Source organism: Aplidium turbinatum, chromosome 13 (genome assembly GCF_918807975.1).
Source record: "Aplidium turbinatum chromosome 13, kaAplTurb1.1, whole genome shotgun sequence".
NCBI classification, from domain to species: Eukaryota; Metazoa; Chordata; class Ascidiacea; order Aplousobranchia; family Polyclinidae; genus Aplidium; species Aplidium turbinatum.
The window spans coordinates 12,317,424-12,342,607 of record NC_137484.1 but is presented as its reverse complement, the minus strand read 5'-3'; the positions used below and the strand labels follow the sequence as shown (position 1 = coordinate 12,342,607).

Genomic DNA, 25,184 nt, shown 5'->3' with positions numbered 1-25,184 from the left:
TTTGTTCTTCTGGGAGAAAAACTTTTTTGTCAGCTCTGTTTCGACAGGTTCGCCTACTTGCTCTTGCTTGGATCGCTGGCACTAAAGCTACGAACACGATGCGTTTTTGTTCGATTTGATCAAAAATGAACTGTTTGAATTTGCAGCACACAGCCAACAGCTGTCACGGACTCACAGTAGATACACGCGTTTCCAGATTCACAGCGTTTCATAACCCTAGAAGTCAGTTGAGAGTAAGAGTTAAAATCGCTAATGTCGCCACATGAAAGAGAATGACGTCATTTTTTGAAGGACATGGATCTGGTAATCAGCCTGTTCCGAGTTTGCGCTATTAGTTGGTTTAGCCTGCTCTCGTTCATAAACAATAGGCTACAGTAATTGTTTGTTCATAGCAGCTAGCAGGCGCGGATTTATGGGGGGGGGGCCAGGGGGCCCGGGCCCCCCCCGAAATTTTGTGAAAAATTGTATGTTTCCGCATCAAATGGTTTGATAAGCTTCTAAACAGCTGATATTAGTCCCTCGGCATCAAAATTGATGAAAATGGTTCTTTTAATGTCTATTTTATAGCATATCGTATATGTCGTAGTATCATTGTTCACATCTGTTTAGCTTTTACTTTCTTTTTAATTGATTTTCAAATTTTCTGGCCCCCCCCCGAAAAAAACTCTTAGTATCGCGCCTGGCAGCTAGTGCAATTGAGAAGACATACCAAACTTAAACGGGTAGTGGAACAGTCGTCGAGTTCTAAACAAAAACGAAATTATGCTTTAGGCTATTGAGGTTCTTTAAAGCTCAAGAACCCATATGACAAATCAGTCGTATTGTTTACCGCAGACGTTGAATCAATGTAAAAAACGCCTAATTTGCTGTCTGGGACTGCTGTCAGCTGACAGGATGCGCCAACGTAAATTAAAGTCCAATGTCCCTTCGGAAAAAAATCTTGCATAGGCCTATGAGGTTGGAGTGATCATACCAAGTCCCTCGCGAATATTGCAAGTTTGTTAATTACATAGCCACGCACTCAGCCTTTGTTTGTCTTCAAAATCCTATCAAAATGTTTATTGATACAATTTTATCAATCGATTGCTCTGCTGATGGACAGATTTGAAGATTTTATTAAAGTAACTGAGCTAAATTTTAAATGACGATCCAAATTGCTATCTTCAATGGATTGCAATAGTTTTTTTTTTAGATTTTTTCACCAAACTGATTAAGAAGAATTAGTTGTTGACGTTTCTCGTCTTCTGGGGATGACCTAAAAAGATCATCATGACATCAAGAGCAGATCCAGCAAGTAGTTTTAAGGGGAAGGAGGCGATTTCAACAAAACGCAATGATGTGTAGGTCGATATTCATCCGACTTTGCAAAAACACTATGACTACAGTTACTTGTCCGTGTTTTAGGAGGGCGATTTCGCCCAATCTCTCTCCTTGGATCCCCAACTGCATGATACCCTTGATACTTTCACTATAATTTCACGAAAGCAAATCTTCTAAGCAATTATTGATTGAAGTCAAAATTAATTAAGTTTGTTATGCTTTGTGGATATATTTTCCTTATGGTTATGTCGTCAAGTTTCACAGAACTATGCAAATGCGGATTTACGCAGAAGCGCAAAGGTTTGCAGGATTTTACGAAATGTTAGACTTGTATAAATATGTCTCACCGCGCATGATTTTCTGTGGAGTAAATTCACTGGAAGACAAAGAATGTTACTTTCATTGTAAGAACAAACGTGGACTACGAAAGGGTTTCTAAAAAGTCCTTAAAAATTTAAAGAACTTTAAAGAATTAAGAGTGGTTTAATTTATTCATTTCGTATTTTTAAAAGTATAGGCAATTCAGAACATATTTTAGAAAAAAAAAGAGGAAACACCGGTTTTGCACTCTCGTAGCGGCTTGGCTGTGACGCTAAATAAAACACACTTGTCACATTAACATGTCACTTAAGTAATATACCATAAAATTGATATGAAAATTACGTCATCATTATAAACGAGTATAGCAGCCTTTTTCTATCTGAACAGCCGCAGTGACCGAATGGCTGATACTTAGATCTGCGAGTATTTCTTAAACATTGTAAGCAGGCAACGCGCATTACACGTCTCGATTGACCCAGCACTTTTCCAACATAAAAATGAGCAAAGAAATGGTAAGGAAAATGCTTGTTTCTGTTTTCATTGTAGATTTGTTGTATACGTTTGTTGATGGTGTGATCTTCGCTTAAAACCGCTCTTTTATAGCCTACTCTGTGCTATTTAATCAACTTGTTATCAACTTGTTAATGAGTTTGTTTGATAGCCCATTAACCAATTACAAATTTCGATGTCTTCAAAACAAAGTAGCTAATTGGCGTCAATTCATGGTATGCGCATTCAATGAAAACAATATATTTTTAAACAAAAGCTGCAAAGGAAGGAGGATTAAGTGTTCAAACATTTATTGGATTGGTCAATGAAAGGCTACATGAGGGTCTCATCAGTACAGTAAAGTTTTGAGCTTTTGGTGCTATGGCTGACTTCTAGCGATTCGTATGAAAAAGAGCAATTTATTTCAAGAAATTCAAACCAGCTAATTACACTAGCAAAAATTTAAGATTTGTTTCAAGGAAGTTGTGCTAACCAGTAAGTAGAATTTGTGGTAGGCCACCGGAAAAACAATTATCTGAGACAAATCCAATTCACAGAACATTGGATAGCCTCATTGACCGGAAAAGATGGATTCAGAAGAAAGATTTAAAATTCGACAGCCATTGAGCCGCGAGGCATCTTTTACTTGACCGAACAAAAAAAAGATTAATCATTGTCTTATGGTCGCGTGACCAAGCGACGAGAGTGGCGCAGAATGCTCGAAAGGCCCCCTGTTTGACACTTTTTGAAAGCACATAGCTGTGTCTTGCTGACAAACTAAATATCCTGCCAAAATGGCAGTAGTTGACTGGATGACAGCATAATCTTTTGCTTCCTTCAAATGACGTTTGTGTTGCATCTGTAAACTGAATATGTTGTCACAATAGACACACAGTAAAAAAATTGTCATTGTCATTGTGGACAAAGTTATGTAAAATTTACCTGCTATACGTTTGTTGCTGTGCTTTGTTATTTGAACAATTTGGCGCTGAAATTAACAAGTGATTTTATTTCAGGACTTCACTTTGACCGACGACCAGAAAGCAGGTGAGAGAACATACTGTATATGCCAGATAAAAACATATGTCGAAGAAAGTATATGTGCGTACTTTAGTTTTATTACTTTCCAACGTGACAGCAAAGTACTTGACAATTTTTCTAAATTGAATTGAGATAAAATGAGAAGTTGACAAGAAGTTATAAAATTCAATTATTATAATAATTATGTTCATCATAACAGCACTAAAAACGAAGTAAAATTATAACTTAAAAAAAAAAAAAAAAACGTAGAGCGCTCTGAATGCGGAGGCTACACTCATGATTCAGCAAATGTTTTGAAAGTTGAAGTGTTTTTTTTTTTATCTTTGAAGCTACATTTAAAGAACTTTTGCACAGCACCAAAGGCAACAACAGTCTATTAGTTTTCAAACCATTTTTTCTTTGCAAAACCACTTTAACTTCGGTTTATGCATTTTGGACTCAGAACTTTGCATTCAGATCAACGAAACGTTCCAACTACGTTGCTCCTACATTAATTTTATGATAGACTATAATAAAATAGCTCTTCGCTCATTCTTTGGATGAGCGCGGAAAAGAGGCAGCGCGATAATGTCTGCAGTGGTGGCCTTATGGTTTTGTGGGCCCTGGGCAAGAAGTAATATGAGGGCCCCCTACCACCTGCGTATCGACAAATTGAAATACGCAAACTCAAATAACCACAAATCACAATAACACAAAAAGGAATTAACATGATACAACAACAAACAGCGATGGTAAGCGAGAAAGGTGTATTTCATGCTGTGACATCTTGACATCACTCTGATACTATATTGCACTACCTCACCCAGTGCCATCCGAGTCCTACACCACCCGTCTGCAGCACTTACACAAAATTCACTTTTCCAGCTTTTATTGCGGCAAACTCTTTCATAAGAAAAGCATTGTCCAATGTTTTGCCTACGTTGTGCTCAATTGAAACAACAGCTAGTCCAACCAAGCGTTCTTGGCTCATTGTAGAGCGAAGGTAATTTTTATCAACTTTAGTTTAGAAAACGATCTTTCTTCTAAAGCTACAGTAACTGGCACAGTAAGAAATAGTCTTAGAAACAAACACAAGGTAGGGTACACAACATTCAGTTTGTTTTGATACAAATACTGTAGAATAGAGAGAACTGTGTTTTTTTTTGTTTTCAATGGTAACTATATTCTTGTGAAGCTCTGCACTTCAGTGGAAAGTTCTTCACTGTCAAGGTCTCCAGCAAGTTCTGGGGATGCTTCAGAGCATTTTTTTTTTGATGTAAACTACAAACTATGGCGGAAAAGAAAGTTTAAGTTAGCCTACTGCTTTTTGCGAGTGCTTAATGTAAACTTTATTTGTGTATATTTTGGATAAGCGTGGGCCCCATAAATTTGCAGGCTCTGGGCGGTCGCCCAGTTCGCCCACCCCAAAGGCCACCACTGAATGTCTGAATCCAAAAATTTGAAGTTTTTTGTCAGACTTTCCTCGCAGCGAGTTTGAACGTAACACTTTTCCTGGAATCGAGGTTTTTCTTGCAGGCCGTGTATGCACCAATCATAGAAAATATAGTTTCGGTAAAGAGTTCGCTTTTTTGTACCACAAAAGAAGAAGATAACATAACAAAAAAAAACTAACAAAACTTCTTTAGTTATAAGTTTGTTAACAAAATGAAAAAAAACGCGAAAAGAAACTGGTAAAATAGTTTGATTAATAGAAAATTGATTTAAGTTTTAGACAACATTTAATTTAAGTCAATGAAAAAAATGGAAGTCACAGCTGACGTGTTTCAATACAAGCCAAATCAACAATCTTCTAAGTACTTGATGATTCACTCAACTATGTACTTAGTGTATTATATACTGAACCTATCTGTATATACAGTACTGTAAATTAATCGCTATGTCCCAGCACATTAAACTGTTCGCTTGTCTAGAATTTAAAGCGGCTTTTGAAGTTTTCGTTGCTGACTCAGACGACGGTACCATTACTACCAAGGAATTAGGCAAAGTAATGAGAATGTTAGGTCAAAATCCTTCTGGTCAAGAGCTGGAAGAAATGGTAGCAGAAGTTGATTTAGATGGTGAGGCAACACAGCACGGAATTACCCTGAAACTTGAGATGCATTCAGTGCTGACTGTTTGCTTTGGTTGCTGTTTTGCTGTTGAAAAAACTTAACAGTTGTTATGATTTAAAATCCAAACGTTGCAGAGAAATGCTTTCCTTTCAAAGGAATCTCACGAAATGCTGTGTAAATGAACAAGGACTATATAAGGTAGGCAGGCCTACTGCAATAGCTCCAATCACAACTTTGTGCATGCTGTGGGTTTCAAATTCCAGGATCCACTACCTGAAAAGAACTTTTTGAAAAGCTTTGTACCCGATAGTTAGTGAATTTGGGGCATCATTTGTAAGCGCTAATAATAATTGTATAGTTATAGTATTAAAAAATAACTAGCATGTTGTGGGTTTGTTGTTTTGTTTTGATGGAATAAAAAAACGTTTACAGAATTCAGAGCTGCTTTCGATATTTTTGTTACTGACTCTGAAGATGGCACAATTACCACCAAAGAGCTAGGCAAAGTGATGAGAATGCTTGGGCAAAATCCAACCGAGAACGATCTTAGAGAAATGATTGAAGAAGTTGATGTGGATGGTGAGTGATCACTCACCAAATCCATTCGTGGTCAAATGAAATCACTTTGTTTTGCTTCCGCGCTCGACAAATGTCATTTTTATCCAAAGTTTGTCACCATTTGCTGTAACTTGTTTTCTGCTAGAGAACTTTCTCTTCAACATATCTGTTTAAAAATCAATGTGTAGTCATCTTGCGTGATATTGCGTAGGCATGGCTTTACTGAATCATTTCGCCACTTGAAAACTCCATAGAACTGCTGTTTAGTTTTTAAACTTTGAATGCACCTCAGATATATAGAATCAATATTATATCAAACGGTTCATGAAATATCACTTGAAGTAGCACCACGAAAATTATGATATCAGCTGGAAGTAGTTTTGACTTTGTGAGAGATCCCATTGTAAACAAAATTTTTGAAGTTGATTAATGATTATCACAATCAGTCATTTGAAAACTCGAAACTATAATGCAGTTAGAGCACGAGCAACCACTGTCATATAACTGCTCACTGAGGTAAGTTGCTCTTTCTAGCTGATTGGGTGCTGTAGAATTTTTTCCTTTTGGCGGTCATTTATTTTTTTGAGTCGATATGTGCTATGTATTCGCGAACAATCAAAACCTCTTGATAAGCACGCATCATTTGCAGCACATTTTTGAAAGGCATTTTTCTTATCAGGAAACTAAAGGCGTTTGTGAGGTCAAAGTATTGGCATCTACTGTCATCCACAAGCGAGTCTGCTTGTACATCGTAGCCTACAGACTGCATCGGTATCACTTTTTCTTTTAGTTTGCATTTTTCTTATTTGCATGACCCAGCTTTCGTCGAAATTCATTTGCATGGTTTTGTAAAATGCTTTTTCATTCCACTACAATTTTGAAACAGCGGTGTGCGATAATATGTGTTTTATCGTTTTTTGACCTACTTGTGAGAAAGCTAGGCCTACTTACAGCTTACAGTATATTTTTTGGTTATAGGCAAATTGTTCGTAAGCAATTGTTCGTAAAACAATTGTTCGTAAACTGTTTTTCGTAAAATGAAATCCGTAAAACATTTCTTCGTAAACATCAAATTTTAACTGCATGCACAAAAAAATGCTTAGGAAGAATTGTTTTACGAAGAATTAATTTTACAAACAATTGTTTTACGAACAATTGCTTACGAACAATTGCTTTACGTACATTGCTTATGAACAATTTGTCGGAGACCATATTTTTTGAGAATTTTTATTCAGATAAAAAAAATGTAAATTGATTAAGTTTGTTATCATCGTCATCATAACTATATCGGACAATCTGCTTGGTTTGATACGATCTGCTAGATGTTTCAAACCTAGACGGTAATTTCATCTGGTAGCCTTCAGTTTTTCACATGGTGGGCTAAGGTAAGATCAGTAGGCTACCTGGTCTGGAAAAGACGATTTGCTGTCTGAAAAACGAATTAACTTCTTGTTGTTACGCTATCGAGTTTTGAAATAATCTGCTCATTTGTTGATCTCAATTACTAAATACCGATATAGGTTGGAAGTTAAAAAACAGGACACTGTAAAAACGGCACCAAATTTCAAACAATTAAGTACAACCGCAAATACTGTTTCATATTTTAAGGCAGCGGAACTATTGATTTTGAAGAATTTTGCTTGATGATGTACCGACAAATGCAGGCCGAAGAAGAAGCGAAAATTCCCGAACGTGACGAAAAAGAACTGTCCGAAGCTTTCCGATTATTCGACTTGAATGGCGATGGATTTATTGAATGGGACGAATTAAAAGTGAGCTATGTATTATAAATCAAAAAATTGTTCTTATCCATTTTTTGGGCCCGTCACTAATGAAATTTTTCGGCTCCAACTCAGGCGCTTCTTAGAAAAACGTAACTCAAAAAAAACTAAGTGGTTTATTCAAGCCTCGGGCCCCTTGGAAAGACTACGGGCCCCTAAAGTAATCTTAGGCCCTGGCCCAAACGTACTTCTTGAACGACTTGACAACGCTACTGGCCAGTACAATACGAATACAGTATATACACAATTACAACAGAAAGCACTTTAATTAGCATTATTGTTAACAAGTATTTTGTATAACTTATATCGTAAAATGCACCGTTTTACCACTGAAGTAATTTGTGATTTTACAAAGTACCACATTTAGCGTCATGTTGTTCTTCTTTGAAAAAATGAACACACATCCAAAAGGGCCCTTATTTCCCGCCAGCCGAAAGGCAGAGGGTGCGAAGAATCTCCTCGTTCCCAAAAAGATGATGTTCTTTTTTATTAATCTCTTCTTGTTTCCCTTGACAGGATGCCATGGAAGGAACAGGAGAATGCATAGAAAGATGGGAGGTTGATGACATGATGCATGATGGAGACAAAAACCAAGATGGGATGTTGGATTACGAAGGTTGCTTACAAAGCCATTTAAAATATAAATAATAGATAAACTAAATCAAAAGCAATATCTAGAAACTTCGTTTTTAATCCCACACACATACAGTAAAACCATTTTCGCAGCGGTCAGCAATGATAAACTAAATAGTTCGTGGAGAATACGGATATTAATCTGCAGATATTGCATCACAGAGCGATTGTTTGGGTAAATGACATTTCATAGAAAGAAATGCATAATTCAAACACGGCTTGATATCTTTACCCAGTGGCCCATGCAAAAGAGGAGATATAGATCAAATCGTGGCCTGGTCTTTAAATTTGCATCGCATGCACGTTTTAAACTTTTGTAGTTTTGCCACCTTTTCCTTTTGTTGGTTTTGTTCCCGTTCACTATTTGTAACTTTATGATTGCTGTTATTTTCCGACAAAGAAAAAAATAAATTGAAAATTGAAATTGAAATTGAAACTGGTCAGATTGATCCAATATTTGATTGTTCCAAGATTTTGTGACATGTTTAAACTGAACAGCAATAACCTGCAGTACGTTGGTTTTAAGAGTTTATAGAACTCAACTGTTGCAGTTGTATTACCTTGCCTTTCATATCATTTCTAAAACAAACTGTTTATTACAGAATGGGTGAATATGATGAAATTCGTTCCGCAGTGCGTCCAATAATGACGTCATCTTGACCCCAAGGAAGCAAAGAACAAGCTTTCATCATCTTTTGCGCAACTTCTCCATTCAAGATTCTTCAGAGTCTAAAACTCTTTTAACGTGCATTTTTAGCAAAGCAAAACCTTGTGTTTCAGTAAAGTGATTTCCCATACATGCTCTCATACAAATGGTTTGAGCAATTAACGTTGGGGAATGAAGATTTGTTCAAATTGTTGTGTCAGTGTATCTCGGGTAAATTAGGATGTGAAATGTGCGCTCGTAGCCGCTTGAACGTCTGCAGAAGACTGTAAATTGAAATACAAGCGTTTGTCTCTTTTGATTTGTCTTTATGTGGCTGGAGTCAGCCGACATATAAACTGCAAAGATTTAATGTTAATACAGTTTCACGCAACGTCAAAGCAATCACTTTTATCCACATCACAAAAGTTAAGGACAAGAAGGGCAGGAGTCAACTGAGCTATGCATCATCTGGTAGCTGTCATCTCAATCCCATATCAGGCAATGTTGATATTTTTAGATAGCTCGCCGATGACGTACGTTGAACGTTTCCAATTATATTAGACCAGGCGCCTTGTCTCTTGACAATTGCGATTGCCTAGCCCTATAGTACGATGCGCATTCGTCTTTGATCAAACGTTGCACGAGCCCATTTTTGGTTGGTAGCTACAAAAATTGAACCTTTAACGCCCAGTTGTTGCATTGATTATTCGATTCAGAGTAATAACTAAAATTATTATCATGTGTTAGCAACATAATTCTTTTTTTTTTGAAAACACAATTTGTTTGAAAAATTTTGAAATGTGCAAAGAATACAGTATTTTTCATTGGTTCCAATTTTTGTGACTTGAGAAGTTTTTCGCAGATATTTATGAACACGAACTAGTCTACAATAAAAACCAAAAAAAACTTTTTCAAAAGCAACAATAACAGTTTCAAAAATAATTTTAACAAAAGTAGAAATACGGTAAACCATTAGGCTACACATGATCTTAGAAACAACAAGAAAGCCATTTTAATTTCTCGTTTTCAAAGCCCACGTTTTTCCCTCCCAGATCATCCTTCTCTTTTCTCCTTGTTAATTCTATGGTCATGTGTAATGGTTTAACCAAAAATATTGAACAAGGAAACCTCACGCAATGTTTTTTGTATGACATCACTGGGAAAGCAACTTGAGTCGCAGTTGCAGCTCATGAAATATAAATTTTTGTTGCTTAGCTTTCAATGGCATAGATCTCCCAAATGTACACGTACTGTATTTGTTTTCAGATTGTATCATAATAGCGCAAACAGCATTTACAGACGCTAATGAGCTCTCCTGCTGCTAATTGGTTCAAATACAAAAATAACAGTCATTTAAATAATAAAAAAATCTTTTAAATTTATAATCTTTTTATAATAAAAAAATCAAAAATTTGGTTTACGCAAGCAGGCCCGCAACCAGCAAATAATTTCGGGGGGGGCATTTAATTTTTATCAAAGAACAAATATTAAAATGATGCATTGTGACATTTTTATGTTAATGTCCACGCCCATTGATAGAGTGTGTGGCACTATTATGTTACGGTTCAGTGGTCATAACTTATGTCAATCACGTTTTTGTTTAGTACAGCATTAAAGAAAACTAGCCTTTGTAACCTTTTCTCATTTAGCTATGACTAACCAAGGAAGGAAATTACGATATTACAGTAATGTGTTCAGTCGATTACAAATAAAATACAACATCTGTAGGCTACGAACTGCATTGGCACGACTGGAGTCATAAATTAATCAATAACATATAGGCTATTTACATCAACATAAACAAACAGATAAATCAAATATAGTTATTACTATCTGAAGCCTTTGCAAGTTGTTTCACCTAACAGATGAAGTTCCGTTAGGTGAAACAGTTTGTGGAGGCTTCAGATAGTAATAACTATATTTGATTTAATTTGCTCTGCTTTGCCTTTTTGCTTGGCATTGAGCACTTTTTGTAGTATTAATAGTTTTCATTGTTTTAAACAAACAGATACATATCAATAAACTCAACACGGTAATTACAAATTACAATCCTGAAACATTTTGTTGGCTCAACAAGTTTTTATGTTTGTAGGCCCAAAGAAATTGACTTTGCAAATGCAAAATGACATTTTAATTTAGAGCATAATGTCTAACTTTCTATTTGATTTGGCAAGTTCGTTTAACACCAATTCCGCGCTTGGAATTTGAGTACGATGGATTTGCATGAGAGCTAGTCCAGAAAGCCTGTCCTGCCCCATAGTGCTTCTAAGGTAACTTTTCAAGCGTCGTAGACAGCTAAATGTTCTTTCTTCACAAGCAATTGTGACTGGAAGTGTAGCCAAAATTATCAAGAGTTTGTAAACGTTTGGATAAAACTCTTTTTGGGATTCTATTGCTGACACCGCATCAATCGCACTTGCTGGCCTTTCACTTTCAAGAATTCATTTAAAATCAGATTTACAAATGCCGAAGCCCAACTGAGTAGCTTATTCACCACGCTATCGCAGCTGCTTTTGATCTCGAATTATTTAGATGTTTTTAAACGCTTTTTATGGTGATGATGGATGCTGACATTATGTACACGCTAACGAAACAGATAATGAGGATGTCAGGATGCCAGCCTAATTTATCGAACAAAATCGTTAGCATAGCTTCCAACCAGCGTAGCCTACTTTCGGTTTCGATAGTCTACACTCTACAGTATGGCTGTACGTGTACGACGTATAGTGCAATTCATACTGCATAGAACGCTTAAAATTTTTTCAAAAAATTTTGGGGGGGGCAAATGCCCCCAATGCCCCCCCCTGGTTGCGGGCCTGTACGCAAGTAAATTTATGAATTTATTCAAAATTAAATATGTTGAACTGCTTTTTGCTTTTTAATAAAGGGTAGGCAGCAGCCACTGCAGCTTTTTAGAAAAGCTGCCACTGACGCGGAGCATTTTATTCGTATGTTGATTAAGTGTCTTAGATTATGAAACCAAAGATTGACTACTTTTTGATAAGAGAATGAAACAAAGAAAATTATTGAAGTTGTATGCCATAAATGGATATTTGATTTCAGGAGCTGGAAATGTTTAGTTAGAACTGGTACCGGTAGAACTTGTACAGACAGTGCCTGCGACAGGGGCGAGTTTAACTGATGGGGGGCCCGGGGCACTTTTAGACCGGGGTCCCAGTGAAAAAAAATTTCGCGCCGAAAGTGCGAAAATCTTTGCTAGGTAACTTGAAAGTCACCCACACCGTTGCTAATGCCTTTACACTAAGCTCAGCCGCCATCTTGTGATTAAAAATTAACCTTGAAAGAAAAAGGAGACATTTTGCAAAAACTTCAAAGGCTGAGAGAAAATAATAATAACAACACAAAATCACATTTTTCCACGTCGAGGGGCCCGGAGCAACTGCACCCTTTGTCTTCCCTAAATCCGGGCCTGGCCTGCGACATCACAAAGCCATAACAAGAAAAGGGTGCCAAGAATAATTTGTGGTCACGAAAATTATAGTAGGCTACAACAAATATTGTTCTTAATGATGTCACAAACTTCATTAGCAACAATGTTCCTAGCTAACCATAACAAACGAAAAATGAACAGCCTATGAGAAATAGCTCGCAGCACCCCAACTTTTTGTTAATGGCACTCCAACGTGCCGCGACACCCTGGTTGGGAAACACTGATCCAGAATAAATGGTAAGAAAATGAAGAAATAACAAGCGCAGACAGGGCCGGATTTAGCAGTAGGCAGAGTAGGCAGTTGCCTAGGGCGGCAAATTATTGGGGGCGGCAAAATATACGAATATATTACATTGATAATACTGTACGTGAATATAATAACTCACAACAGATATATAGGAATTAATAAATATGTTATCACATCACACACATTTATAAACAGTGCGGCAAGTCATGTATGACAAGTCATCGCCCCTAGAGTACTTCACGCTTGATTGGTTTATAACAATATGTGCTGCTTAGCGCTTCTTTTATTTATCTGTCTCGCTTAGTAGCCTATGGAGGAGTAGGCTTTGTCTGTGCAATTTTTATTAATCTTTGTTCGGTTTGTTTCACTGTTAGTAAATTTAGGAGCCTAGAAAAAATGTTTTTAGTCAATGTTAGGTTGATGGAAAAGTTGCAGGCTATTTTGTGGACTTGCCTTGATGCTTAAAGTATCTAAGCAATGAATGATCTCACATTTTTGAGGATTAACTCATCTTTACTTGTTTCTACAGACTTTAAAGAAGTTATTGATTTGTTTGCAAGAGAAAAAGCCCGGCGGAAGCGATTTTACACAATTAGTTCATTATACAATGACATTCATTGATGTATTCAAATAAACAGTGCAAATAACTTTTTTGTAAGGAATTGAAAATATAAATCGTAGCGCACCATCAAAACATTTTTTTTGGGGGGCGGCATTTTTCGTATCTGCCTAGGGAAGCGCTTAGTTAGGCTAAATCCGGCCCTGAGCGCAGAACATAATTGCTGGTTTGCTTGTTCAGTTAAGAGTGATTGATTTGTTTAGCAAAGCTTTCAACTGTACAAACCTGGTGTAGCCCGGCTGGTATATAAAAAAAGCGCTCACCTCTGCCCAAAGCGAAAATTGGGTTGGTGGAGTTACTGAAAGAAACGCTCCGAGAGAAAGAGATGGCCCTACCAGGAGATAGTCAAGGGGAGAGGCAAAGAGGGAAATTTTCTCAAAATATTTTGAATAAAAATATTTTACTCTGTTACAGCATCACTTGACACTGATTTAAGTTGAAAGTAGCCTACAGTCAGAATGCGCAATTTAAAGGTACTTTTTTTAAAAATTTCTGGGAGAGACCCCCCACACGTATTGTGGGTGTTCCGCCTTTGGTAACTCGTTGCCGGCTCACTCACATATGCAAAAATCAGAAAAATGCTTATTTGCCACTCTTAAATTTTGCTGTGGTTACGCCACTGGGCCATACTCTTGTTAGTGTCAAAAGATTAGAACGTTTAAAGCATATAGGCCTAAGCCAATTCCCGATGCTTGAAGTTAAGTATGGGATCACTTTTTTTACCTATATCCATGGGCTCTATCCAAGGGGGGGGGGGGGGGTGAGGGGGGTGATCACCCCCCCACTAATTGGAGTGGGGGGGTGATCAATGCAAAATCACCCCCCACTCATTTGGCTTTGAAAAGGTTTTGTGATAGTTTATTGATCAAGTTTTGAAAAATATATTTTCGCTGTTAGCACATTTTGAGTTTTTTATCAATATGAATATATATTTCATTTCAATATGATTTTTTGGTTTGGCAACCCTGAACTACGAGCCAGGCGTTTACACTGTGTTTTAACTTAGTTTGCTTGGTACCTAGCCACTTTAACAAGAAAAAATTCTGCCACTGCAAATGACTAGAATGACACCGCCAACCAATCAGAACATGTTATAAGAGGCTACCGTCCAATTGTGACCATTCTCGCACTTAGCCAGAGAGTTAATTTTTGTTTTGAACTTTATTTGGTAATTACAGAAGAAAGAAGAGCAATAGCAGTTGTGAGAATCGAAGCCACGTTAATAAAATGACTACTTTCTAACCCTAACCCCTAAAAAGCCAACCAGCTACCAACTTAGTCGGCAGCAGTGGCCGAGTGGTTAGCGCGTTGGGCTCGCAGTCGAGAGCCTGCATGTTCGACTCCACCCCCCCCGCACTTGCTGTTGTTTCTCTGGGGAAGAAACTTCACTATGAGTATAATTGCCTCTACTCAGTGATCGATTTCGAGTAATGGGTAGTACCAAATTTTAGTCATAAGTAGAGTAGACAACCGGAAACAGACATTGCCGTCGGCTGCAGCGTGGGTCAGGTGAACGTTGCAGTGCCAGAAATATTTCTTGTTACATGACTACCAGTTTGCTTACCCAAAATGCCCTTTCCGAAACATACTTTGTGAAACGACTTGGAAACTCTATGCTTCGATCAGAAAGAAGCTGATGCTGCAATGGGAGGTCTGGGGGGCGCAGCTCCCCAGAAGTTGAAATGACTATGACGATTTTAGCCCACTGTCCAAAAATCACCCCCCCCCCGAATTCTAAAAGTGGATAGAGCCCCTGCCTATATCGCATTTAAATATTCTTTATGAATTGTATTCACGCACCAATTTTTGAAAAATTTAAGATGGAAATGATCCTGCTATCGCATATTTGCTGACTTTTATTTTACGTATAGGCAACTGACCTCAAACGAAATGTTAGGCCTGCATGACGAATTTAGGCTAAAGATAATTTGCATGCTATTTAAATAAGCAATGTTACAAAGTAACGTTAAATCAAAGCGATCCATAAACACAGGCCTTGACAGCGTACGAACTGGAGGCCTGACTGAAGGCGGATGTAAATTTGATCTTGAAATCTAAGCTAAATTTAGTTTATGTCGCTTCAAATTTTAAAATGACTGTTTTGATAATCCAAATTGCCAAAATGTGATTACCGAATTTCAAAACACTGCAAAATTCGTGACATTACGTTAAAAAAATTACAATATTTACCTGTGTTGCCAGACGCTTTTTGGATTTCCACCACAAGTGCCAAAATCTATTCCGTTATTTGAATGGCTACAATAGCACAGAAGTAACTCAAAATATATACAAAGACTACGGTATATTTATTAATTAATACTCAAACTATCAACTTATAGGCTACTAGCGATTTTAACTACTAACAGATTGGTCTTCAGTCAAATTTTAAGTTGCACATTGTCATGGCCTGTGTATAAACGTCGCCATCCATGCAGGGCCGGATTTAGCTGATGGGGGGCCCGGGGCACTTTTAGATCGGGGGGCCCCCGTGCAAAAAAATTTTTCGCGCCTACAGCGCGAAAGACCGTCTCTACGTCTACAGTAGCATCAGTCCAGTACTGCACAGCATTTTGCAGAAACTTTAAAGGCCAAAAGGAAAAAAATAACACAAAATCACATTTTTTCCACATAGGGGGGCCAGGGCCGGATTTACCAATAGGCTAGACAGGCTGAAGCCTAGGGCCTCAACGTCCAGGGGCCTCGAAATTCGGTTTCGAAGTTTGTAACTCTTTTAAAATTTCGATAAGTCTCGATTTCGAGTAATGGGTAGTACCAAATTTAAGTCATAAGTAGAATAGACAACCGAAAACAGACATTGCTGTTAGCTACAGCGTGGGTCAGGTGTACGTCAGAAGGCGTACACCGATGCATAGCGCTCAAGTCCGTTTTCCCGCAGTGCAGGATAAAGATATGAAAAACAGAAACAAAAAGTTTAAGCCCTACCTAAACTATAGATCTACACATACACTGTTGGTGTTGGTTTGTGGAAAGAATTATCAAATGAAGAAATAGCCTAGCCTACTGGATAGAGAGAGGCCCTTCTGAAGTTCAGCACAGTTGTGGTACATTTTCTAGTTCCAAACGAGTGTACAAAAAGCAATCCAGGTTTTGCACAAAAACTCTGTTTTTTGCAACGAAAGTCAATGGTGAAACATATAGCAGAGAGTGGCTTGTATATTCCTCCGCAAAAGGACGCGTAGCCTATATTGCTTTGTTTGTAAAAATTTTCCAAATGATGCACCTTCTTCGGCTTTATTAGCTTCTGATGGTTTTGATGACTGGCACAACTCTTATCTTATCCAAGCTCATGAAAACTCAGAAAAACACACAAATGCCATGTTAACCTACCTAACAAGGCAGCGAGGATATACGCTTACTTCAAAGCTGGAGGAGCAAATAAAAGCAGAACAGCAGTATTGGTGGCATGTAATGGAAAGAATCACCGCTGTAATTTGTAGTCTTGCAGCACGAGGTTTGCCTTTTAGAGGGGACAATGAACGATTTGGATCTTCCAAAAACGGCAATTATTTTGATCTTTTAGAACTAGTGGCAAAATTTGATCCATTTTTACTTGCTCATATCAATCGCTATGGAAATTGGAAGTTCAGGATCAGGAAATCCCTTTTATTTGTCAAAAACTATTTGCGAAGAGATGATTCAGCTCGTGGCCAAAAAAGTTAAAGAGTCAATTGTAGGTGCCGTGAAAAAATCGTGATATTTCAGTTTTTCTGTGGATTCTACTCCCGATATTTCCCATACCGATCAGTTAACTTGATTATCAGATACGTGTCTCCTGTAAACGGTTTACCAAGTGAGAGATTTATAACTTTCCTTGAGCTGAAAGACTACTCTGGGGTAGGCACTAGGCATGGCAGATTTCGTGCATAAATATCTCACTACTGAGGTTCAGCTTGATTTTAATAAATACCGAGGGCAGTTTTATGACAATGCTGCAAACATGGCTGGTAGGTACAACGGTATGCAGCAAAAAATCCTAGAAAGAAAAAAAATTGCAAAATCTACTCCATGTGCAGGTCACTCCTTAAATTTGGTAGGCCGTTCAGCTGTTGATTGCTGTCTTGATGCAGTGAACTGTTTTGGCATTATCAATGAAATTTACACCTTTTTTCAGCTACCACAAAGAGGTGGGCAGTTCTAAAATCATTTTTGCAACCTCAATCAAAAGTGCCAAAAGATTTGTCAGATACTAGGTGGGATGCACATGCAAAAGCCACGGAAGCTATTTTGGAAAGTTACAGTGCCATCACCAATGCTATCAGTTATTTACACGCCAATGTAAGAGCGAAAGGTGATTCCAGACTTCATGCTAAGAAACTTTTGCAAAAAAATGGAAAAATTGGAATTTGTGTATATGTTGCATTTTTAGTCCAGAGTGCTAGGTCGTTTTCACAGTGTTAGCAAAGCCCTTCAGAAATCTGAATTGTTAAGTAGCCTACTTGTGCCGAATTGTACAGTTCACTTGTAGACTTTCTAAGCGAAATTAGAGATGAGTTTGACGAGTTTGATCAGCAAGCAAAAGCAACCTTGCCGAATATTAACTACAGAGCTGTCACTAGGAGACAAAAAAATGCACCTGACGCTTTAAGTGAACTCTCTTCAAAGGAAAGATTTAAAATGAATTCCTTTTTCCCTATGCTCGACGCACTTGAAGCCAATTTAAGAAGACGAGGTAATGTGTACAGCGACGTTGCAGAAATGTTCCTCTTTCTTGCCAATCTGAAAGCAACTAAGGTAGAAATTGTACGAGGCGTAGAACTTTTAAAGGAAGCGTATCCAGAAGATGTTGACCCGAAACTTATTGATGAACTTCTACATTTTCATTTGTACGTGAGACAAACACAAAACCAAAGGCTCACCGGTACAGAACAGCAATCTATTTCCTTGTCTCATGGAGACCTTTATGAAATTATGTGCAAGGAAAAAAAGTTACACTGCCTTTCCTAATGTAGAAGCAATATTAAGATTGTTTCTAAGCTTAATGGTCACTAACTGCTCAGGAGAGAGATCTTTCTCAAGGCTCAAAAGCATCAAAAATAAACTGTGATCGACAATGTCTCAAGATAGGTTGTCCGCACTGAGCATTCTGTGCATTGAGAGTGAGAAACTTAAACAGATAAATTTTGATAAACTATTGCATGATTTTGCTTTGACAAAAGCTAGAAAAAAAAATTAGTAGCCTAGTCTTACTCTATTTGATGGCTGTAACTATTTCTTATATCCTCGTAAATAAAATTTACAATTATTGTAACGGTTGTTTGATCAAAGAAATTAAAATTAAAAACAAAACTGCCTTAACAAAATTTATATTCTTTTAATTAAAAATTTGCACCCATGAATGTGAAAAATGAAAAAAACGAAGAGTTTAATGCACTCATATTTTAACATTAAGCAATGACATGTGATGTTGTTTAGAGAGAAATTCTGAGCTCAAAAATAGGGAGGGGCCTCACAAATGGAATAGCCTAGGGCCTCTCATGGTCTAAATCCGGCCCTGAGGGGGGCCCTTCAAAAGTCGGGGGGCCCGGGGCAACTGCCCCCTCTGCCCCCCCCTAAATCCGGGCCTGCATCCATGCCTTAAATGTCAAATCGGTTCATACGAGATACAAGCAAGAATGAAGCCACCTTCACGGTTCTGCACACAACAAGTAGGCTATGCGTCACATAAAATCACCGACGGGCGTTTAATTCGGGTATTCCCCTATAGCAAGTGTTGTCTCGCGTATCAGTGAACAAAATGCCTTCAACAGTTCCTGTTCAGCAATAGACATAGGAATTGAATGAGGTTCACTAAGAATTTAGTTCAATAACATGATACATTTTTCTAGTATATTGTGATAGTTTAGCTTAGATTAGGCCTACACCAGAAGAACGCATCATGTTATGGAGTCGTAGGTAGCTAGGACTGTTTTGATTGTGCACTGTGCAGCAGACTATAGGCTACTGTTTGTCGGGCAGCATTGCATACTTTCTCGTTTACTTGTCACTAATATGATTGCAGAGTTTATTTTTGTTTGAAATTATGTAGTCCATGTTAAGTTCGTAACGTCGTCTATCAATAAACGTTGCTTCTGCTAAGTTTTACACATGGCTGCTCCTAACAGAAACCGTTGGCAAGGTCTTGGGCCTGCAAGAGAAGAAAATGAAAGGTAATGTACTGTAAATCAATAACAAGTGATGCCCCGTTGTTACATTTACCTTCTCGGAACTAGGGACTATCTAGGCCAGAGCTAGGCCTACATAAAGTGGAATAGGCTTATACTGCAATAGAATTTGTTCCTTTTCATATGGAAGAAATTAGAAACAATCGAGACTATTCAGTTAGTTATTGTGTGGCTACCACTTTCATTTATTCATTTTCCTTGTTGTAGCCTATGCAACAGCAATCGTTTGTGACACTAGAAGTTACAATGCTAGTGAGTTGTAGTTCGTTTGGCTGCACCCACATATAGAAAGGTTTACTTTTCAGACCTCCATACCGCGGCGGAGCTCGTGGAAGAGGAGGAAGAGGAAATTACGGCCATCGTGGTCGAGGTGGGTTCCATGCGGAAAGAAGAGGTCCGGGAAGGCAAGAAGAATATAATCAAAATGCAAACAGGCGAGGTGGATTGTATCCAGCTGACAGAAGAGGCCGGGGAAGACATGGGCAAAATGCAAACGGACGTGGCGCAAGGTGCTTTCTGACGTTTCAAAGTTTTACGTTGGTGTAACGTCTGTTAATGGTTCATTGACACATGTTCAGTTACAGTAGAAGCTGTCAGTTGCTATACTCTTTAACTAAAGGAAATCTTTCAATGATAATAAGCATAGCTTTATTTCTACTAGTTGCAACATAACTTTGTTTTTCACTTAGTTTTTTTTCTTTTGTTCAACAGAACAGCTAAGCATATTTGTTGAAAGCGAAAAGACTGTAATTTGAGCTTTTTGTGTGTAACAAGAATTTAAACCGACAAAAGCAATGTCATTGGGATGGCTGTAAAACTAGTTGTCTCGCCTATTATTTCAAAATCTTTTAGTTCGAATAGAATCGTATTATTGTAACATCGTAAAATGTCATTGTATTTATTGAATATAATTTTTTATATAATTATTTACTTATCAGTGAAGCTTTAACAAGCAAAGTTTGCTGGCCAGTACCCAGATGCTGACAAGCAGTAGGAAAATGCGCAAGCTATAAAAGAAAATTGACTCGTTTTTCGTATGCTGTAATTTAGCTGTGTTAAAACGATGTTATGAACAAAACACCTATGAAATCACCTTTCTTTTGTTTTATTTCATTATAAGACACGGAGGCAGCGAAAGTCACGCTGATGGGATACCTCCAACAAGCTACACGGCTTTGAAGGAAATGGCGGAAAATGATGAAATTGAAGGAAGCCAAATAATACTGAGGCTGTCAAGTGAACAATCTGGCTTCTCCAGAAGATTGAGACAAGACATGGACGAAGGTAGAGCATCTACAAAGTTTACCTATGGTCGGATTAATTGAGCGTTAAATCAATTGACACACTTGCTGGTTTCTTCACTTTTGGTGCCTTGGTCTGGCTTCGATTTCAAGTTGGGTCATAACAATGACTTTAAAAACGTTACCACTTGCTGCCTACTTTTTCTTGCGTAAAGCAGTAAGAATAAGTTGGCGCTATAATGTTGTCACATCGTAGAACACTCGATAGTGGAGAAAGTTAGCCTACTGTCTGCTTGGGTTAGTAGGCCTAAATCTGTGGTTAAAATTGGCAGGAATGATTCAAATGGTCCTCAGAGTAATCGGGAAAATGTGCCGCGAGGAAAATCCACCTGGTTGCTACGGTGCAGTTTTGACAACAATCCTGAAAAACAGATTTACAGAAAAACTGGTGCGCTTCCTCCATGGATTAATCAACGAAGGGTATTTTCAATTAAGTCTATGTGTTTTATGTTACTTATGAAAGTGTATTGTTGCTTTAAAAACTGTTTAAATGCCTTTACGGTTGAAATTCGTCTATCAATGGAGTTTTTGAAACCGACAATATGCATTGCAGACCAAATCGAAGAAGGCTTGCTTCTCTACACGTTTCAAACGCATTGGATTTGTTAAAGGCCTGGCTGGAACGTATACCGACAACGTCAGAAAACGAGGTAACCAACCACACAATTGGGAATAGCTGCAGTATTTGGCAAAGTGGTAGGCTAGGCCTATTGATTGATGTGGCACAACATGTTTTTATGTAGCTTTGTAGTTGTATTTACAGACATTTACTGTTCATGCATAAATATACCGCTAAATATTTTACCCTTTTTCTCATCAGAGTTCTAGTAAATCAGATAGGCTATCCGATACGATAACTTACTTTACTTTTTGTCCTTGAACCGTAAATGACGAAGCAAAAAATTAAATTTATTGTTTCTATAAGTTGCAGTCAAAGCTCGTTCGTCATTCCAAGTTACAAGCGTTTTTTTCTGCTTTAATTGTTCAAATCTAGAATAGGATTTGTTAACGAAGCCACGAGGCTAGATGGATGTTAAAACTACTCCCTAAAATTACAAATAAACAACTGTGTCAAAAATACCACATTTGCTTTAAAACGTAGTCAACGGACGGCTCTTTTAGTATTGCTTGATTCCCTTGATGGGCAGGCAACATAGCCTACATTTAGTAATTTCACTGTTTGTATCACTGCAATGCTCCTGATAACCCAGAGTAGCCTATATTGCCAATTCAGATCGTACCTAACGTGGCAGCCTACCAATTGCGTTTATGCAAAAAGCATTAAAGATAAGTTAAAGCATGCTCAGTTAAAGTGACGAGTGCATATTATGGATGTGATTACGGCAATGGCGCGCCCAGTTGCTAAGAAGCCTTAGACTTATGAAGTTGTTAATGTGTCAGTTCGTACACAACAAACGCAAATTGTTCAGATGTGACACCACTCCACGAGAGAGTTATACGTGTAGTTTCAAACAAGACGACCATTATAAAGTGGCTTAGTGTTGTATTTCCGGATGCATTTAATAGATGTCATGTTCTTAGGCATCTCTGCTGGTGACGGTTATGAAGCATGTTATATCAAAGCTCGAAATCGGCCTGGAAAACAACATTGCTTTTCGTCTTGATGAAATCAGCACAATTTTAAAAGAATTGGACAAAAGATATCAACCAAAAGAAGTAGTTAAGTGAGTTCATGAATGCAAAGCAGATTGCATGGTGTCATACTTTGCCCTGGTGTCTATGTATTGTCAAACTAACTGCAGAGTAAATTTCTTGCCATTCAATAAGTTAAAAAGTTGATTTGTTCGATTATTTCAGAGATGAAAAGTTTCATCAAAATCGAATGCATCAAGAAACTCCTCCAAATAACTTTCGAGACATTCCTGTTTTTCCTCAAGTAGACGACATCAATGGAACGGACACTCCCTTTGTGAGAACTAATCTCATCGGTTCAGCGTACAGCAGGTTCATTGGTTTACTGTGATGCTATAAATTCACAACAACTACAACAATATTATATCAACTACTGTAGACTTACTGTAGTTAAACACCTTTATCCCTATAAGATATCTACAGTTGAAGAGTGAACAAGCACAAATATATTTTAGAATGGTTGTCGGTTATTTATTTTCACACTTCATAGTATGTCTGTGAGCAGGGCCGTTAAGAGGTTGATTTGTATTCCTTAGATAGGTTACGGTCCCTTAAATCATAGCGGATACTGGTCCTAGAGTTTTAGTTTTATGGTTTATCTGTAAATATAACACGCGTTTGAAATTTAGTTTCTTCGGTTTCACATAGTTGCTTAACCACCATTAGGTTGAACTTACTTACTTTTCAATCACCGAAAAAGCTGAAAAGTTCTACAAGCTCAGCATCTAAATTATCATAGTTGCATTGGCTGTATGATAAACTCAACAGCAGCTATGAGCTACCTCCCAATCACGGTTCCAAGTTTCTACTTATAATATGTCATAATATTGAAGAATTGCATGTATCAAACCATTGTTTTGTAACTATCTCAAAAGGCTTTGTTTGTTGCATTTTGTACTTCTTCGTCATATCTCATGTGATCTGTTCTTCACCAAGTAACGTAGGCTGTGTAAGTTGTTTGAGTAACGAGGAAGAGTTGAAAGCTATTAAACGTTTTTTTAATTGTTTGGTAGCACAAATCACTACCTGGACGTGCAGTTTCGTTTACTCCGCGAAGACTTTGTGAGGCCGTTGAGAGAAGGGATTCGTGAGTGCTTTACACTTGGTGGGTAGATTGAAGTTTCTATACAAAAAGGTTACCTGTTGTTTTTATTACCACTACCTTGCCATTGTAGGAAATGGATGCGGTAGATTTACTGCCTGTTTATGTTAAGTTATATGAGGAAAACATAGTGTTTTGTTGTTTTAAGGTTTTAACAAAGTGTCTTAGTAGTCCAGTGATAACGAAAAATAGTTGTTTTAAAAGTTTATCCTGTACAAAAATCCAAACAATTAATATAAGTTTATTTTGACGATCGACGACTATTTTTCGTCACTATGCTTCTGATGACACTTTTTTTTTTATCGAAATCTGCTATAGAAAAGAGCGCTTGATTTTGTCCTGCATCTTTTAAGGTCTTCAAAATGGTCTGATGTGTGCAACTCTGAACTTTACATCCTCTTAGCGACTTAGAAGCTTAAAAATTGTCACTTTAAAATTTGCTTTTTGCGAAACTGAGTTGTAATTCAAAGCTTTCAATTTGTCTGCACGCTAAAAATTGCGGTGTAACAAGCACGTAATGTGGTGACGAATAATGGAATGACCAATAACTTCTTTGCTTCAAAAATGTGAGATGGAGTTCTGGTTCACAGGTGGAGAAATGAGGCTTGGTAGACAGACGCAACATAACGTCAAAGTCTATGAAAGCGTCACCATCGAGTACCCTCTTCCTGGCAAAACAGGTCAGTTACTTGTACATCATTCTTTACTGAAGACAGTTAAAATATGTACTTTCACGAATAAGTGATATTTATTTCTTCGCGACAGTTCCTCTGTTAGTTCCAGCGATAAGCGCCTGAATCTGCAAACAACAACAAAACGGCAAAGTTAAGCAACTATAAATTCACTCTCGGTAAACTCTCGGTATAGCCTATATATGTGTTAATGGTATAACTTACTTTAGGTATTCAGTACTGCGTGCATTTCAACCCTTTCCGACTTCAACGCGTGAAATGGGAAACTTCTAGAAGACTTATGTTCGGAAACCTGGTTTGTCTATCTGCTGACAAATTTAAGGTAAGAAAATAGGCTTGTTTATACTTGTTTATGACAAATTTACAACATTGTCTAGTTTAGACTAATTTCTAAAGATACATGGTTCAATAGAGATAGCAATCATCAATTTAATTGCAAAGTTCTCGTTATTTACGGGAGGTGAGGCCTTCAACTAAATAAACATCTTTCAAGGACAAAGGAATTTAAGATTTTCAAATTGTTTGTGGTTGACTTTAGTTTCACAAGAGTTTAGAAATATTATTATAATACTTATCATGCTTCTCTTCAAAACTCAACAAATATTGATATTCTTTTGTTACTTTTGAACTCGTATATTTCATCGGTGGCGTGTATTAGAAAGTTTAGAAGTAAGGCCTTCCTCAGCTAAGAGCCTTAAAGTACGGTTCAGTATTTCTATCATCGTGTATTTCTATAATCTTGCGTTACCTTAAGCACAAGGAACTTTTTTTTGTTTCCAGGAGCATTTCCTTTTTGCATCAATCGCTGAAAGAGATCCAAGACACCTGAACATGGGATATGTTTGTTTGGAGTTCGTCAGCAGCGGTGGGCAAACGGGTGCCGAATTACAACAGAATGTGAGGGATCTCGTCAACCGGCGCCGAAGAGATGGAGATCTCTTTTCAGATGATGAATCAAGCTCAGACAGTGACACCGAAGAAATGGAACTTCAAGGTGGGTAGCTGCTCTTCCTCACATGAACATATGTAGTGAAAAACGTTGGATAGTAGACCTACTATTGCTGAGTACAATGAAGGCAATGCTACAATAGGTAGTA

General features: G+C 37.7%; 2 protein-coding genes across 3 annotated transcripts in view; both read left to right on the top strand.

Moving 5' to 3' along the window:
- Positions 1–2,060: 2,060 nt before the first annotated feature.
- LOC145781825 (troponin C, body wall muscle-like) lies at positions 2,061–9,159 on the top strand. The gene is made up of 6 exons (XM_082593504.1): positions 2,061–2,153; positions 3,147–3,177; positions 5,655–5,801; positions 7,389–7,552; positions 8,078–8,177; positions 8,797–9,159. Exons 1-6 carry the CDS (start codon positions 2,139–2,141, stop codon positions 8,838–8,840), a joined length of 501 nt encoding a protein of 166 aa, XP_082449630.1. The 5' UTR covers positions 2,061–2,138; the 3' UTR covers positions 8,841–9,159.
- A 10,024-nt stretch (positions 9,160–19,183) lies between these two features.
- The window catches only part of LOC145782282 (NFX1-type zinc finger-containing protein 1-like), a 35,874-nt gene continuing 29,873 nt past the window's right edge, over positions 19,184–25,184 (top strand). For both annotated transcript variants that reach the window (XM_082594070.1, XM_082594071.1), the window contains exons 1-11: positions 19,184–19,324; positions 19,645–19,848; positions 20,460–20,623; positions 20,913–21,060; positions 21,194–21,290; positions 22,183–22,325; positions 22,459–22,605; positions 23,307–23,398; positions 23,986–24,075; positions 24,297–24,409; positions 24,868–25,081. In XM_082594070.1, coding sequence (XP_082450196.1) covers positions 19,263–19,324; positions 19,645–19,848; positions 20,460–20,623; positions 20,913–21,060; positions 21,194–21,290; positions 22,183–22,325; positions 22,459–22,605; positions 23,307–23,398; positions 23,986–24,075; positions 24,297–24,409; positions 24,868–25,081 — 1,474 coding nt within the window. In that variant the 5' untranslated portion in view covers positions 19,184–19,262. The remainder of the gene's footprint in view (positions 19,325–19,644; positions 19,849–20,459; positions 20,624–20,912; positions 21,061–21,193; positions 21,291–22,182; positions 22,326–22,458; positions 22,606–23,306; positions 23,399–23,985; positions 24,076–24,296; positions 24,410–24,867; positions 25,082–25,184) is intronic.

Coding starts and splice junctions, on each gene's coding strand:
- LOC145781825 (XM_082593504.1), top strand. Junction 3,178..5,654: donor GACCGACGACCAGAAAGCAG/GTGAGAGAACAT, acceptor AAACGTTTACAG/AATTCAGAGCTGCTTTCGAT. Junction 5,802..7,388: donor TGAAGAAGTTGATGTGGATG/GTGAGTGATCAC, acceptor TCATATTTTAAG/GCAGCGGAACTATTGATTTT.